The 15,445-nt window shown below is 25.7% G+C and overlaps 1 protein-coding gene across 1 annotated transcript; it reads left to right on the forward strand.

Moving 5' to 3' along the window:
- Window positions 1–441, forward strand: LOC114182004 (glycine-rich cell wall structural protein-like). Its single transcript, XM_028068741.1, has one exon. It carries the CDS (start codon window positions 1–3, stop codon window positions 439–441), a length of 441 nt encoding a protein of 146 aa, XP_027924542.1.
- The last annotated feature ends 15,004 nt before the right edge of the window (window positions 442–15,445 follow it).

A 15,445-nucleotide genomic window follows, 5' to 3' on the forward strand; every position in this document is an offset into this window, starting at 1 on the left:
ATGGTGATGCAGAGGAAGTTCGTTTCGGTTATTGTTTTAGGGTTATGTTTGGTGCTGGGAATGTCCCACTACGTTAATGCAAGAAACTTGGAGAAAACTTCAAAGGAAGAGGTGAAGAAGCCGGAGTCTTGCATAGATGGAGGCTCCGGTGGTGGTTTGGGTGGAGGAAGTGGTGGTTTGGGAGGAGGATATGGCGGAGGTGGTAGCGGTTTAGGTAGCGGATTTGGAGGAGACGGAGGAGGTGGTAGTGGTCTAGGTGCCGGAATTGGTGGAGTCGGAGGAGTTGGAGGTGGTGGAGTTGGTGGTGGTATAGTGGGTGGAATTGGTGGAGGCATTTACAAAGGAATTGGAATTGGTGGTGTTGGAGGTGGTGTAGGTGCCATTGGTGGAATTGGTGGTGTCATTGGTGGTTTCGAGAATGTTGAAGCCAATAAGCCTTGAAAAATAATTGCAGACTCTGTTCTGTCATTAGTGTTTCATTTTCACTTCCTATTTTAATTTGTTTTCACTCTAATATTGTATCCACAAATAAGTTCACGTAGATGCATGCATGTTAAATTTTCCGTTCATGTTATGTAAAAGATTCCAAGAATATATTATATATATACGTGTCGTCCAACATTGCATGTCTTGTATATATAAGAATAAATTTTACTGAGACAAGGGTATGTCAAAAAGAAGAAGTGTAGAAAGAATAAATGGATCATACTGAATCTGAAAGCCCAAATGACCAAACATATAATTCAAGAAAAAACAGTTACTAAGTACACCTTGGTCGAGTTTGAATGAAGTGGAAGAATATTGAAATAAAAGTGTTTCATTGTAGTCGAAAAGTAAGTTGGATGGATAAAAAATGAAGAGTTTCTCATTAATTTGATCATGAGAAAAATAATTGTAATTTGCGTAATTAATTAAGTAAACGGAGTTGGGCGGGTGCATTGCACTGTAACGGGGTCAAAAGTGGCCATTGAAATGAAGAAAACTATAAAATGCAAGGTTTAATTTCTGGTACGGATCACTCATATTATCGTAGAAAGGAATAAAGCAGTGGGTTCTGGGTCAAACTTGGGAAAAGGAATCAATTTCTAAATCATGTTTAGACCAACTTCCACATCATTTTCTTTCAACAAATATGAAAAAAAAAATTATTCGTAAATTAAAAATATTAACTTTAAAAAATTATATGGCAGACTTCATAAATTAATGTTCATTTAAAAACATCAAAATTAGTTATAAGAGTGGTTGAGGTGAAAGAATAGTGTTGTTCCCTTGATATCGTGATTTTCAAACCTTCTTTTTCATGCTACATTTTTTTGCTTCTAGTACGGGACAAGAACGCTAAAAAATAATATATATATATATATATATATATATATATATATATATATATATATAAAAGTGAGGTAGAAACCTTATTTTATAAATTATTTTTGTGGGTTGAGATATGTTTAAAGTCCACTTTTAACATAGTATCAGAGTTATTGGATATTATGTATTATGTTTCACATGCTATCAGACTGTTAATGAACCACCAATCAATTTTTAAAATTAATCACAAATTTTCAATATTCTATAATATATATATATATATATATATATATATATATATATATATATATATATATATATATATAATTTCAACAATGCATGCCTTTTATAGTTTCTTTTACATAAAAGGAAAAAAAAAAACGTGCCCTTATCTCTTCATGTAAAAGAAATACATTCCTAATCATTTTAGCTTTTAAATTTCCACCCTTAATTAATATTTAATTACTTCCTTTCCTTCTTTAACAACGAGTGCCACTTTCTTCTTTATATATTTTCCAAGTGATCATGCTCTCTGACTTCAGAACAAAATAAGCTGGGAAAAGGCAATTATTATAATAAAATATCATTATCTACCAAAATGTTTCAAACTTTCTGTGTTTTGCTTTATTTTATTTTTATATATGCAAATAGTATAATTTAGTCAAAAATGTTATAATTATAAAGGTGGGGGGAATGATTCACTTTTTGCCCCATTTTGATAATCTTTTTTCTGTGTTTGGAAGAAGAACTTAGTTGAAAATCAGTGGTGAATGAGGTGTTATTCCCATCCAAAGTAGAAAATATTGAGAAATTTTTGTCAAAAGGGCAATTAAAATCCAATTTTTAATGCTAATTATGATATGGTTATTTCTTTTTTGCGTAGTGGGTATCATGATGTGCACTCACAATTCTTAATTACTGGATTTTAAAGGAAAAATCTTTGCTGTAAGTGAGTAGCTTCTATGTGGAAAATAAAATAAAATAAAATAAAATGAAATAAAATAATGATATCCGTTAAGTAATTTTGAGTGGGGCATGGCTTATCCAGTGAATCCTAAAACATGAGACAAACACGACCCTAACCATGTCACTAAGTGACGTTTGCAAGCAAAAAGGAAGAATTAGAATTGAATAAAAAATAAAAAAAAGACAAGACATATATATACGTCGTTATGTTTTTTGTTTTATTCATGAAAGAGAGGGTTTGGTCAAGAACGAACCCACACCAGTTTGCTGGCTAAGAAACAAACCATGCTAAGAAAAAAAAAAGGGCTCGTTGGGTTTCGTAGTTTAGCCCAATTCTTTTATCTAGAGAGGCTCTGTAATTCTTATTGTAGACGATAAAACCGTACTCAACAATCAAGAAATTAAGCAAATAATATATTATAATCAGTTTAGTTAGCATAGATGATGTTGACTCTTAGGTTCACATATATGTCTAGGAAAATTCATTACTATAACTTTAAAGGTGCAACACGATATTAAAAAAAATTAAACTTTCAAGAATAAATTTCTTGGTTAAATCAATGTGAATTTGGACTAAGGTTTTTGAAAAACCAAAATTTGCTCTCATTATATATATATATATATATATATATATATATATATATATATATACAATAAAAATAAAATAAATATAGAAAAGTAATTATGGGGTGTTTTAATTTTTTACAAAAAATGTTATGCCTGTAGTGTAATGTAACACTTGTCTTCATGGTCATACTCTCATGCTTCTAGTATATATATGAGACTTCCAACGCATACTCTCATACTGAGATATATACATATCAAACGTAGAATTAGACATCACTGGATGGTCTAATAGTAGAAATAACTATAAACTCAATAAATAACAAATTTCGCTAATTAGACCTTCATATACATCTCAAGCGTTAAATCTAGTATTAATAAGTGATCCGATAACTGCTAAATGGAACAATGAACCTAACAAATAACAAATTTAGTTAAAGAGACTCTAATCCATGATTTTAATACTATGTTAAGAAGTGAATTTTAAACCTAATTCAACTCTATAAAAACAACTTATAGGATTATACATATATATATTCTAAACGAACTTTATCTCTGAATTATATAAGACTTCAACAAGTGATGGATCTTAGTTTCTATCTTAAGCTTTTTAGCTACCAATGGAAGGATTTTGGCGTGGGTCATAAAACTAGGTTTTATGGATTTTGAAGGTGATTTAAAGTATTGGAAGGTCAAAAGATGGAGAAAATTATACATTTTTTCAAGCTATTTTTATCAAGTACGAGGTCTTTTACAATATTTTGAACTACAATTAGTGATAATTCAAGCCTTAAATTTGTATCCTGGTATTCCATTTGCAGCATGTAGTGGTTAGTGGTGAAGAGTCAGAATTTGAAGTAAACTTGTATTCAACTTTGACCTTTAGGTGCTGCCAAGAGTCAAGAAGTCACATAGGGCATCAATTTGAAGCTTTGAACAAATTTTTGGGATAAAAATTACTCTGCAATGAAGAACATACAACAACACACATACATATTTATCTTTAAAATTGACTTTTTCATCATAAAAGAACCGTTTTTTCTGCAAAATTAATCTTAGTTTCCATGTCACCATTCCATATTTGGATCGTGCAATGGATATCAATTTTATTTTCCATCTTCATTTTGTACTGTTGTCAGGGGAAAAAGTTTGTGAATTTCGTGTTCTATTTTATTTTTTGGATTGATCTTCACAAACAAATAGGAATGGTTGAATAAAAGAAAGTTGACAAATGTTTTCTATCTGGTCCACACAATTCCACTAACATATCACGTGTGTCAATTCCCACTTTCAATTTACGCACAATGCAGGGGATGGGGACAGAATTATTTGGATTTGGAGGTGGATACGAGGAAGAGGAAGACATGAATTTGAGGAAAAAGAGAATTGAAATGAGATTAGTTGAATTAAAAGAAAAAAGAGTCGAGAATAATGAAAGAAAAGTTCATGACAATTTGTGATTGAGTCACTTGTTGAAAAATAGTTTTTCTTAGTTGAATAAATTGTAATATTATGATTTTAGTATTGGGATTGAAATTAATTAAAATAAATATTTGTCATTGATATATTATATACAGTAAAAATGTTAGAGATTCTACATCAACTAGAGATGAAGTGGATGTAAATCTCATTTTGTAAGTCGATTTTGTGAGTTTGAGTTATATATATTGTTATTGGATGTATTATTTTATTCATTAGTCTCACGTCCAAGATGTATATATCTTAATATGAGTAAGAAATGCATTAATGTCGTAATGTCTAATTTCACACTTTCTCTTTCGAGATGTATAGTATATTGTGGGGTTGAGGTAGACTTAAAATCCTCTACTTAACCAGATAGAATATCTTAAAGTTTTTTGTTGGAGGTAGTAGTATTTCCTAATAAACTCTTAAAAAATTTATACTTTCATTTTTTAATAAATAAATGGTACTCACCCTAATCACATAAACTAAACACTAAGTCGATTTTGTAGGATTGAATTAAGTTTAAAGTTCAATTCTTAACCAAACAAATTATCTTAATGTTGGAAATCTCACATTGATTAAAGATAAAGTCAATTCATAATATATAAATAGATGCAATCCTCACCTTATAAGCTAGTTTTTTGGGATTGAATTAGGCTTAAAACCTGTTTTTAACATTGTATAATAAATTTATGCTTTTTTTTTTGTATAATAAATAAATTGCCCTAGTATTTTCACAGTAAATAGTAAACATGAACCAAATAGAGTTTTGTAGTTAAAGATAATTAATATAATAAAGATTATATTTATTGTTTTATATTATTTTCAAATCTTCATTAATTACAGAATCAAATAATGATTATAGTTCACCAATGTCTTTTATTTCCTATCCAAAAATTATAAATGTACCTTTTTTTTGTTAAGAAAAGAAAAATACTAGTTACATAAAATTAATAAAATTTAATAATTATTTATTTTGAATAAACTTTCCTCGATTCATTATGAATGAAAGACTACAAGATATCAGATACAATATCGTGCATATGTGTGGGATAATAAATATCATAACTAATAAAAATAATATTTCAAAACTTGAAAAATTCATTTTTACTATCTTCTAGTTTAATTTGATCCAGAGTTATTGCAAGATTCCACCCAATATATATTATTGACGATGATGTGTTATAAAGAACTTCTAAAAATAGTAATGAATTGACAGTGACATAATACGAAAACGATATAAATATTATATAGTTAACAATAAGATTGAATAATACATATATATGTGACGATAAATCTATTTCAGAAATAAATTTAAAATAATTAGTTTTCAACTTTATTAACATATTATGATTATTTGTATAAATTAAGATTAAAAACAACATAACATTATGTGTTGAAACAATACCACTTAATTTAAAAGAATATATAAACAACATTATGTTTTGTAGAATACAATTCTGATTTAACATTATAATGTCTTATTTAAATTAATAAAAATAATATGTGTATAATATAGTGTACTAAGCTTTAACAACAACTTCACCTTCTAAATTTTATATTTAATGCCGAGGTATATCCATCTCGTGCGTATGACAAAAATTAGTGGATGGTCCGTTAGCGGCCTGATATCGGGTGGAACAGAATGTCCAAGAAAGTTCGCTAGGATAGACTCTAATTTGGCTCTGATACCATGTTAGAAGTGAGCTTTAAACCTAACTCAACTTTACAAAACTGGTTTGTAATGTGAAATTTGCATCTCACTTATATACTATGAATTGACCTTATCTCTAGTTGATGTAGGACTTCCAACAGTAGAGGCAACTTGAATGATATGTAATAGATATAATATTCTCCAATTTACACTTGTGATGGTCACTTTATTTCATGGTTGAGGATATGGAAATGATGTGAAAAGCTTTATATTAATATTGAAGGTACCCACCAAATATACTCACTTGCGTTTCCCATTTGAATAATAATAATAATAATATATAGTTTTAGTGTGTTGAAGAAAAATGTATCTTCTTTGAATCTTGGGCAACTGAGGGAGGCTTATTTGGTAGTAGTTTGAAGACACACTCAAATCTCCCAATTTGTCTCTTTCTTTGAGTTTTTGACAAACTAAGATTTCTCATTCTCTATATTGCTTTTTGGTGCATTCCTCATTTTGGATATCATTTTCCATCCTTTTGCCATTATCAAAAGCAACCATCTCATTTTCACAATAAAATAAGAACCATCCAATCAAATTCATTCTCTAAGTTAGGCGTGTTAGGATATAACTTCAATCAATTCAGAAGAATTATGATTAATTGACTGTAAAAGAAATTTTAGCAAGAGGGGTGTTTTTTGTAAGATACAAAAAAAATCGAAATAAGACTAAATTTATGTTTATAAATAAGACAAAGATCTAATATGAAACTCTATTCCAAAACCAGAAATTGAAGCACGGTTTTTTAATTTATCTTGTATACTTTAAAATATCGGTTATATTGTTTGAAATTCAAGTTAATTTTTTATATTGGTTAAAAATAAAAATGTTGGAGTATTATACAAGTATAAAGATTCATATATTTATTATCTTAAAGTTTTGGGAGTTAAAAGTGAAGTTAATCTCTTATGTGGGTTAAACTCATGTTTCATTGGTGTTGTGTTTGTTCAACGAATTCTTTTTATGAAAGATCTATGAATAGTATCAGATGTCCATGTATCAAAAGTCTTCCTTACAAAAGGTTCAAGTAAACATCTTTGGTTAAGATAGACAATAGTACGAAAGGAGTATTCGTGGTTGAGAATGTTTATGCTCAAAGATGATTCTTAAAAATTTAAGTGAGTTTAAATCTCACATGGAAGAAATGAGAAAGTTGAAAATTGTACAACGATGAAAATTCATAAACTCGTTACTTTAAAATTTTAAGTTATTGGAAATCATGTCAATCTCTTACATAAATTGATTTTAAGTTTCATTGGTATTGTATTTTCGATTAACCATTCTCTAAATATTAACAAATTTAGGTATAAAGTATTGTCAATCTCTTATTGAACTCAAATTTTATTAGTAGTGTGAAGCCTTCCTTAAAGACCCACTCATATTAAAAGAATAACAAATCTTACACAAAGTTAGACAACTTACTTTAGTTGTATTTAGAAGAGTGTAATGTTTTTTATGGTACAAAAAGGGGAGAGGATTGGTTCCTTCTGCATCACTCAATGGAAACTAAATTGTGTCTGCTGGGGAAGGTATTATTGAATTTGATTATGTATCATAAGCTCACTCACTAGAATTTCGTCTACCTTAAAATTTGTGGACAAAAAGGTTTGATTGTTGCCATCAGTCACATGCATGCACTACATCTGTCTGTGTTGTCGCAACACACCATTGTCTTCCTAGGTCTTCACGAATCACATTTCTTCACATTCGTGAGAAAAATATTTTGAATCACAAAATATCAATATCATGTATATGGTAAAAAAAAATTAGAATAAAAATTATCACAATTTTCTCTGTTTTCTTTCAGTTTTTTTTTTTTATTAATGATATGACATGGGAAGCAAAGATATTGTTGAAGATCATTTTGGTGGGTCAATGTGTTGGACATAAGCACTTCAATTCACATTTCCAACTGAGGGAGGCTTATTTATTACTATGCTTTAAACACATAATATGCACTTCAATTCATGCTCTGACTTATGTGATAAAGAAAGTGTTTATAGGTTCAACTTTGTGAAGTAGAGTTGTTTCCCTTAAATCACATCATACTCACTCTATCAGTGTTTCATACATAGGTAATCATTGAGGTTTTCACCTCAACTATATCCTATGAAATTGTTTTACTTTTAATGATAATTTAATTTTTTATTTATATATATATATATATATATATATATAAATTTTGTCTCGTTAATTATTTCAGTAAAAAATTTAATATCTTTCGTCGAAGACAAAATTTTAAGAACTTTTTGATTTAACGTGAATTTTATCTTCAATTTTTTGCCGAAATATTAATTAATTTTTGTTAAATTTATTTGATATTTCTAATATATTTTACAATAATATATGAATTATTTCTTATATTTAAAACGTCATATAAACTTAACAAAATTTATATAAACTTAACAAAATTTGATTAAAAAAATTAAATATACATATTTTTAAAGTTTGGAAATAAAATTGAAATAAAATTTAAAAATGAAACTAATTATAATTTAAAAAAAATTGAAAGATAAAAGACACATTTAACCTATTATTTAAAATTTCCTCTAAAAAAGTTTACACCGGCATGAAACCATCTACAATAAGCTTGTGGTTTTTCCTAAAATATCTCTTTTCAGTTTATTTCATTTTAAAATTAATATTTATCTTTATATCCTTTCTGATCCTAAATTTTACTCCTAAAACATTTATTTACAATATATATATATATATATATATATATATATATATATATATATAATATCAAATAATACAATTATATGTAAAAATAAATAAGCTAAATCAAACATACATAAACAATTTAAGCACACATCATTTAACTCATTGAATTAGTCTAAACATTTTAATTTTAAATTATTTTGGATACACTATTTCAATTTTGGATGATTAATTTAAATTTACTTTATATTGGTCAAATGCAAAATTACTTACAAAATATAACATTAAAGAGATTAATTAATAAAAAAAGGTAAAAAAACACACACACACGCAAAGCATTAAATTTTTTATTTATGCACACGTAAAAACAAAAACCTAAATGAAGAGTTTCAAAAATGTATTGTGTGTAATGTTTGAGGAGAGACACGACAATGTGTAATGAATTTTTTTCTTATGTACTATTATTTTTTTTAATTTTATCTAATGTGACACTTCTAACCCTCCTTATACTCTTAATATAAAGTTATTTTTATCGAGTCCAAATATGAAACACATGTATTATGTGTGATGTGTTATTTTTAGTTATATTGCAATATGATTATTGTATAGTTTGTTATAATTGTTTATTATATATATAAAATCACATACAATACAACGCATGCAAAATCCACCAACCCAAAATAACATTAAAATCCATTTCTCTCACCAAACTTGGAATGTGAGATACAACTAATATCCCTTACTCTAATTTCCTTATACTTTAAAGTATCCAAAAGTTCTTAAAAGAAACAAATAAAATAAAATTGTTCGAAGAACTATTTTTTCATACAAGAGATATATTATATTTATATCAAAATTATTTATTTAAAAAAATATATCATAAGATAAAATTATCGGTGTTAAGATAAAATTTATTTTAAGAAATTTCAGAAATAAAAAAAAATGTTAAAATGTATGTGGATAACTCCAACACAAAACGTGGTATTAAAAAATCTCATAGATAGGGAAAAATGGAATAAAAAGTAGATGATGATCTATATTACATGAATACGATACGTGTATTAGATATAACACATATTTAATACGTCGATATATTAATTTTAAAAAGTAATAAAATACGATACATGATACATGTATATTAAAAAGTATATAATAATTCTTAGAAAAATATGAATATGTTTGTTATGGTATAAATTCAACTTAAAATCATATTTATTAAAATTATTAATATAAAAAATTATAAATTTTTATTATCATAAAAGTATTTTTCTTTATATATCAGAGGATTCATTAACAAATACTTTTATAAAATATTATAAAATACCAAATGCAAGTGCATATCGAATACAGATACGAAAATCAGATCGAATTATCGTTTATAATAATATGATGATAAAACAAAACGTGATCTTTACCTCATCTCAAATACATGTCAAAACGCGCTTTTTATGACGTTTCCATATGCGTGTGACGCGCGTCCATTTATTATGATGACCAAACAAAAACATGACACTCGTTCAAATTATCAAAATCATCTCTTACTACACTTTTCACTTAAAAAACACAACACAAAAAGGAAAGTAAATGCAAACTCCATTTCTAACTCTTCCTAGTTTGGTCTTCTATAAGCTAAAGTAACTTCATAAATCACTTTTACTCAGTGTAGAATTCTTGACTTCATACCTAAATTTTTTACAAGTTTAATAAAATTTTCTAAATAGAGAAAGTGAAGTAAAAAAAAAAAAAAACTCCTACAACTTTTGAAAAGAATATCTCTATTATAAAGTTACTTTAACTTGCATTATTCGTTTTCTTTACATTCGGTTTGACTGAATTTAATTGTTTATCTATTGAGGAATGACTTTCAACAATAAAGATTTAGAATTTTAATTGCTAATAAATATTTAATAATCAATTACCTAATCTATAACATGTTGTTTGGTGATAAAAAAAAAACATTGTGGTGGAGGAATGAGTGAGTGATATTAACTATAGGCACAGTAAAAACACTAGAAGAATAATGATGAAGATGCAATAATAGAGGAATTATTGTTGATGACGACTTCCTCCACTTACCAATTAATAACAAAAATTAGTAGAAAAGGAAAACGCAAATTATACGTTTTTTTTTTTTATATATATAAAAGAGTGTAATACAATTATTTTCTTTACAGTTATTTTCGTGAAACTCGTGTAAAATTCAATGATTAGGAAGTGAACTTCAACCAAACTCACTTTAGTTTATATGCCCCCACTTAAATTGCGCTTAATAAGAAAGTTAATTTTTAAAATTAATAAAGTGTACAATAAATTTTTTTTAGGAGGAAGTAACCTTTATTCTTACTTTATAATCAACATTTATTATTAGAAATTCTTATATTTCATCAGATATTTTTTCAAATTTGTTAAAAAAATTTACAAAAAAATTACTTTTTCATGTCTTTTCTTATAAATTTTACTTGTTAGATAATTCTTTCGTGGGTAATTATTTCTTACAAAATTATAAAATTTGTAAGTATTTCTTACAAAATTTGTTGCGAAAAGTATTTTATAAAAAATATTTTGCAAGAAAATTGGTAACAATTTTCTACAATTTTTTTTTCACAACAAAATTTGTAAATATTTTTTATGAAAAAATTTTCAAAACAAAGTTGACATAAAATATGATTTTTTTTTTATAATGGTTTATCATGACAATAAAATTATATATATATATATATATATATATATATATATATATATATATATTTGTGTGTGTGTGTGTGAGAGAGAGAGAGATTGTTTCAATTAACATGCATTACATTAAGTTTTTTTTTCTTAACTTGTATGAAGTTTAAATATTTCTTTAATTTATATATATATATATATATATATATATATATATATATATATATATATATATATATATATATATATATATATTTGAAAATAAGATTGCACTATATAATGGATTATGCTTACACTATATAGAGATGATTTTTTTAAATATTACTTAATAGAAAATAAACTATTATTTAAAACAATTAAGTAGTTAATTCGTTTGTAATGGTTTTTATATCCATTTAATAACAAAATTCTTTAATATCATTGATATTAACTTTGTTTTTTAAAGAAAATGTATAAGTTTCTTCTCAAATTAAAAAAAATGATATTAAATATTTTTTTTCAAAAAAAGTTTTAAGCCCTTTTGTAATTTTTTTTGAATTAAATCCATAAAATGTATTTTTAAACCAAGTCATCTACAAATTCTATAGCAAGATTTTCTTATTATTTTTTAATCTTTTAAAAATAATCACATTATGAGATGATATTTTTATTATTCATTTGTTCATTACTTGTTTTAGATTTTTAATAATGTTTGTGTGTGATCAAGAACTTCTTTTTTACACTTAAAAATTATCTACATTATTTTCAGAAAATATTTATCAAGAAGTTTTTAGAATCAATTCACCAGTGTTATTCTAACTCTGAATTCTTCCAATATTCTCAGTATTTGGAAAATAAAATATCAAAGTTCTTGATATATGTAAACGTAGTTTATGAGCATAAATAAATAAATATTTTCAGGCATAGCTTTTGAATTAGTGTTTGTATATAGTCAATGTTAAAATAACTGTAGAAAATTACTTATAAATCTATTTATATAATTTATTAATAAGAAGCTCAAGAAAGACTAATTTATCAATGGAAGCAACCCATTCAATATTCTAATAACTGAACTTTATACTTAAAAACCTTGTACGTGTTGCGGCATAATTATTGATTAAATAAAGGAAAATGAGAGGAACTTCATATCTCTTATGCTTTCTCTCGAACTTTGTTAGATCGAGGGTTAAATATGTTTTTGATCCCTTAATTTTCAGTGAATTTTAAAATTTGTCTATTTCGAAATTTTGGACCAATTTAATCCTTCATCTTTTGAAATACGTGGATTTAGTCCTTTTAATCAAATTTTGTTAGGTTTATTTGATGTTTCGTTCACATATCAAAATTGTATTTGAGTTTTTATACTGTTTGACACATTTTGCTTTAAAATACTATTACGAAACACGCTTGAAATGTCAAATAAACTTAATAAAATTTGATTAGAAGGACTTAACCCATGTATTTCCAAAGATGAAAGAATAAATTAGTCAAAAGTTTTAAAATGAACTAATTCCAAAATTCACTACTAAAAGTTAAGGAACTAAAAACATATTGAACCATTTGTTCAATATCTTTTTATTAGTTTACTCAATTAAAATACAACAATTCGTTCAACTTGTAATTTTTTTTCCCCTACTTTAATGTATAGATTCATCACAACTTGTAATTTTTGTACTCACAATAATAGTAGTTTAATCTATATGTGTATAATTAATATCACTTAAGAACTTGTACCTACTTGTCAATATCATTATAAATTTTATTTCAAATTATGCGAACATCAATTATTCAATCTAGAGAAAGTGATAAACAATAATAATTGTTTGCAACAAATAAACAATTAAAAATATATCTTTAAAAAACTTGAAATACTAGAAAGTGATTTGTTTTAATTAATTGTAAGAACAGCATTATTTAAACTACAACTCGAGAAGAAAAATATATTAAAAATATCAAATTAATATGTGGATCAAAGAAATACTTTTTTATTTTTCAAAATTTGTCTTTGTATCCCTTTCCAATTTGAGGCCAGTACCATACACTAACTTAAATACATTTCAACTTGCTAAAAATATCTCATTTTGTAAACTTAGAAAGACATTATTTATAAATAAATAATATACAAATATATACTTGAGAGTTTCATTAGGTATATTTTAACATACGTTGTAATATAAGAGGAGATATTTCAAACTAAACTCTTCATGCTTGTTTGCAGAGATAACAAATAAACTCGTCTTCGTGTGTATTGTCTGAACTCGTCCCCGTTTTGACGGAGAATTTCTGCATTGATTTGGTATGGGTATGAGTATGGAGAATCCCCCGACTTCTTCAATTTGGTATGAAGATGTATATGTGGATGTACATATTCTCCGCCATAATATCCGTCCTCGTTTAAATTGTTAAAATATTCACAATTAATTAAGTAATCATATATATATATATATATATATATACTTACTTACTATTATTTATTTGTTCTAATTATTTGGTTTGTCACGAAACTCATACACAATTTGTTTGTTATATATCTTGATTTAATATTTAATTGAATAAATTTCTTCACAAATATTTTTATCAAAACTAAAAAAAATATTCTTTTATATATATATATATATATATATATATATATATATATATGCAAATTTTGCACTTGAACATTTTTAATGATGAGGTATTTTTTTATATAAATATATAAAACTCTTTAAAAAACGGCATAGAAGATTCGTGTTCCTAACACACTCATATAGCCTCTCATATTTGCAAACAAGAATGCTAATATAGTAGCTCAAAAGGCAACCATGCTTAAATAATAATTATATTTAAGCATAAAATTAATTTTATTGAATTAAATGTAAAAGGTTGACACTAAAATTATTAAATTATTATCTTTCACAATCAATCCAAAAATACCATAAATCAATATATGTGTACGTATCGATGAAGAAGCACAACATAATAAAATAGCTTATAAACAACAACAAATATCACTTGAATAACAAACGTTTAGAGTATAGAATTATAATAAAATAAATTTTCTTCTCTATTCGCCACACTCAAAAGACTATAGTAGTTCATAATTTTTTAATTTATTAATATAATATCACCCAAAATCGATCTCAAAACGATGCATTATTAACTCAAAATATCGTTACATGACAATAGAAAGGGGAGCAAGAAATAAATATAAATCATCAGAAATGAAATAAAAAATTCAAAACGTATAATGAGTTGAATGGAGAAATATATTTTAAGAAATAAAGTCCATTTTTACGGAAATAAAATATTTTTTACCCTTTTGCATGGGAATAGAAAAAGAAAAATACGTGTGATATAAATTTCTGAAAATAAGTTACGTGTGTGGATGTATGTTTTTATAATTCACATGCTAGTGTTCCACTTTCTTACAAACAATTCCCATAGTATTTTTTGTAATACCTAAAATAAATACACTTCAAGTTTGTCATATTTTTTTTGCAATACATTCTCTTAAAAATCATCAATAATAATTTTTGTTACTGGTTGACCAAAAAAAAATTGAAAAAATATATATTAAATAATGCAATATTCATACGTTTTCTTATTTATTTTTTTATACAAACCAAGACCAAACGTTTATCATTACATTGAGAAAAAAAAAAAAAAAAAAAAAACTCTTCATAATTAATGCTTCTGGATATCGAGTCTGTAATTGAAATAACTTAATACAGCATTAATATCATTCTATACTCTAAATTAACATTTTTAAATATATACCTGTTTAGTTTTCTTATCTGTCTTTGAAATTGTATATATCCTTCAATAAATACAAAAAATATCTTGATTCTACAACATCGTTACGAGATTTTATTTATTTTATTTATTTCTACTTCACAATAAAGATATAAGTCAAAATTAATTAAATGTTACGTATATATAATTAATAAAAAAGTAGTTTACATTATTTTTAGCTTTAAAAACAAAATAAATATATTTAAAAAAAGGTAGCAATTAAAGGAATATTGTGAAAATATTAATTAACCATTATTAACGTTGTAATATAACGGTGTGTTAAGAAAAAGGATATATATATATAGAGAAGAAGAAATTGGAGGTTGGTATTAATTCATGGAAGAATGCAGA

This window comes from Vigna unguiculata, chromosome 4 (assembly GCF_004118075.2).
Source record: "Vigna unguiculata cultivar IT97K-499-35 chromosome 4, ASM411807v1, whole genome shotgun sequence".
Taxonomy (NCBI): Eukaryota; Viridiplantae; Streptophyta; class Magnoliopsida; order Fabales; family Fabaceae; genus Vigna; species Vigna unguiculata.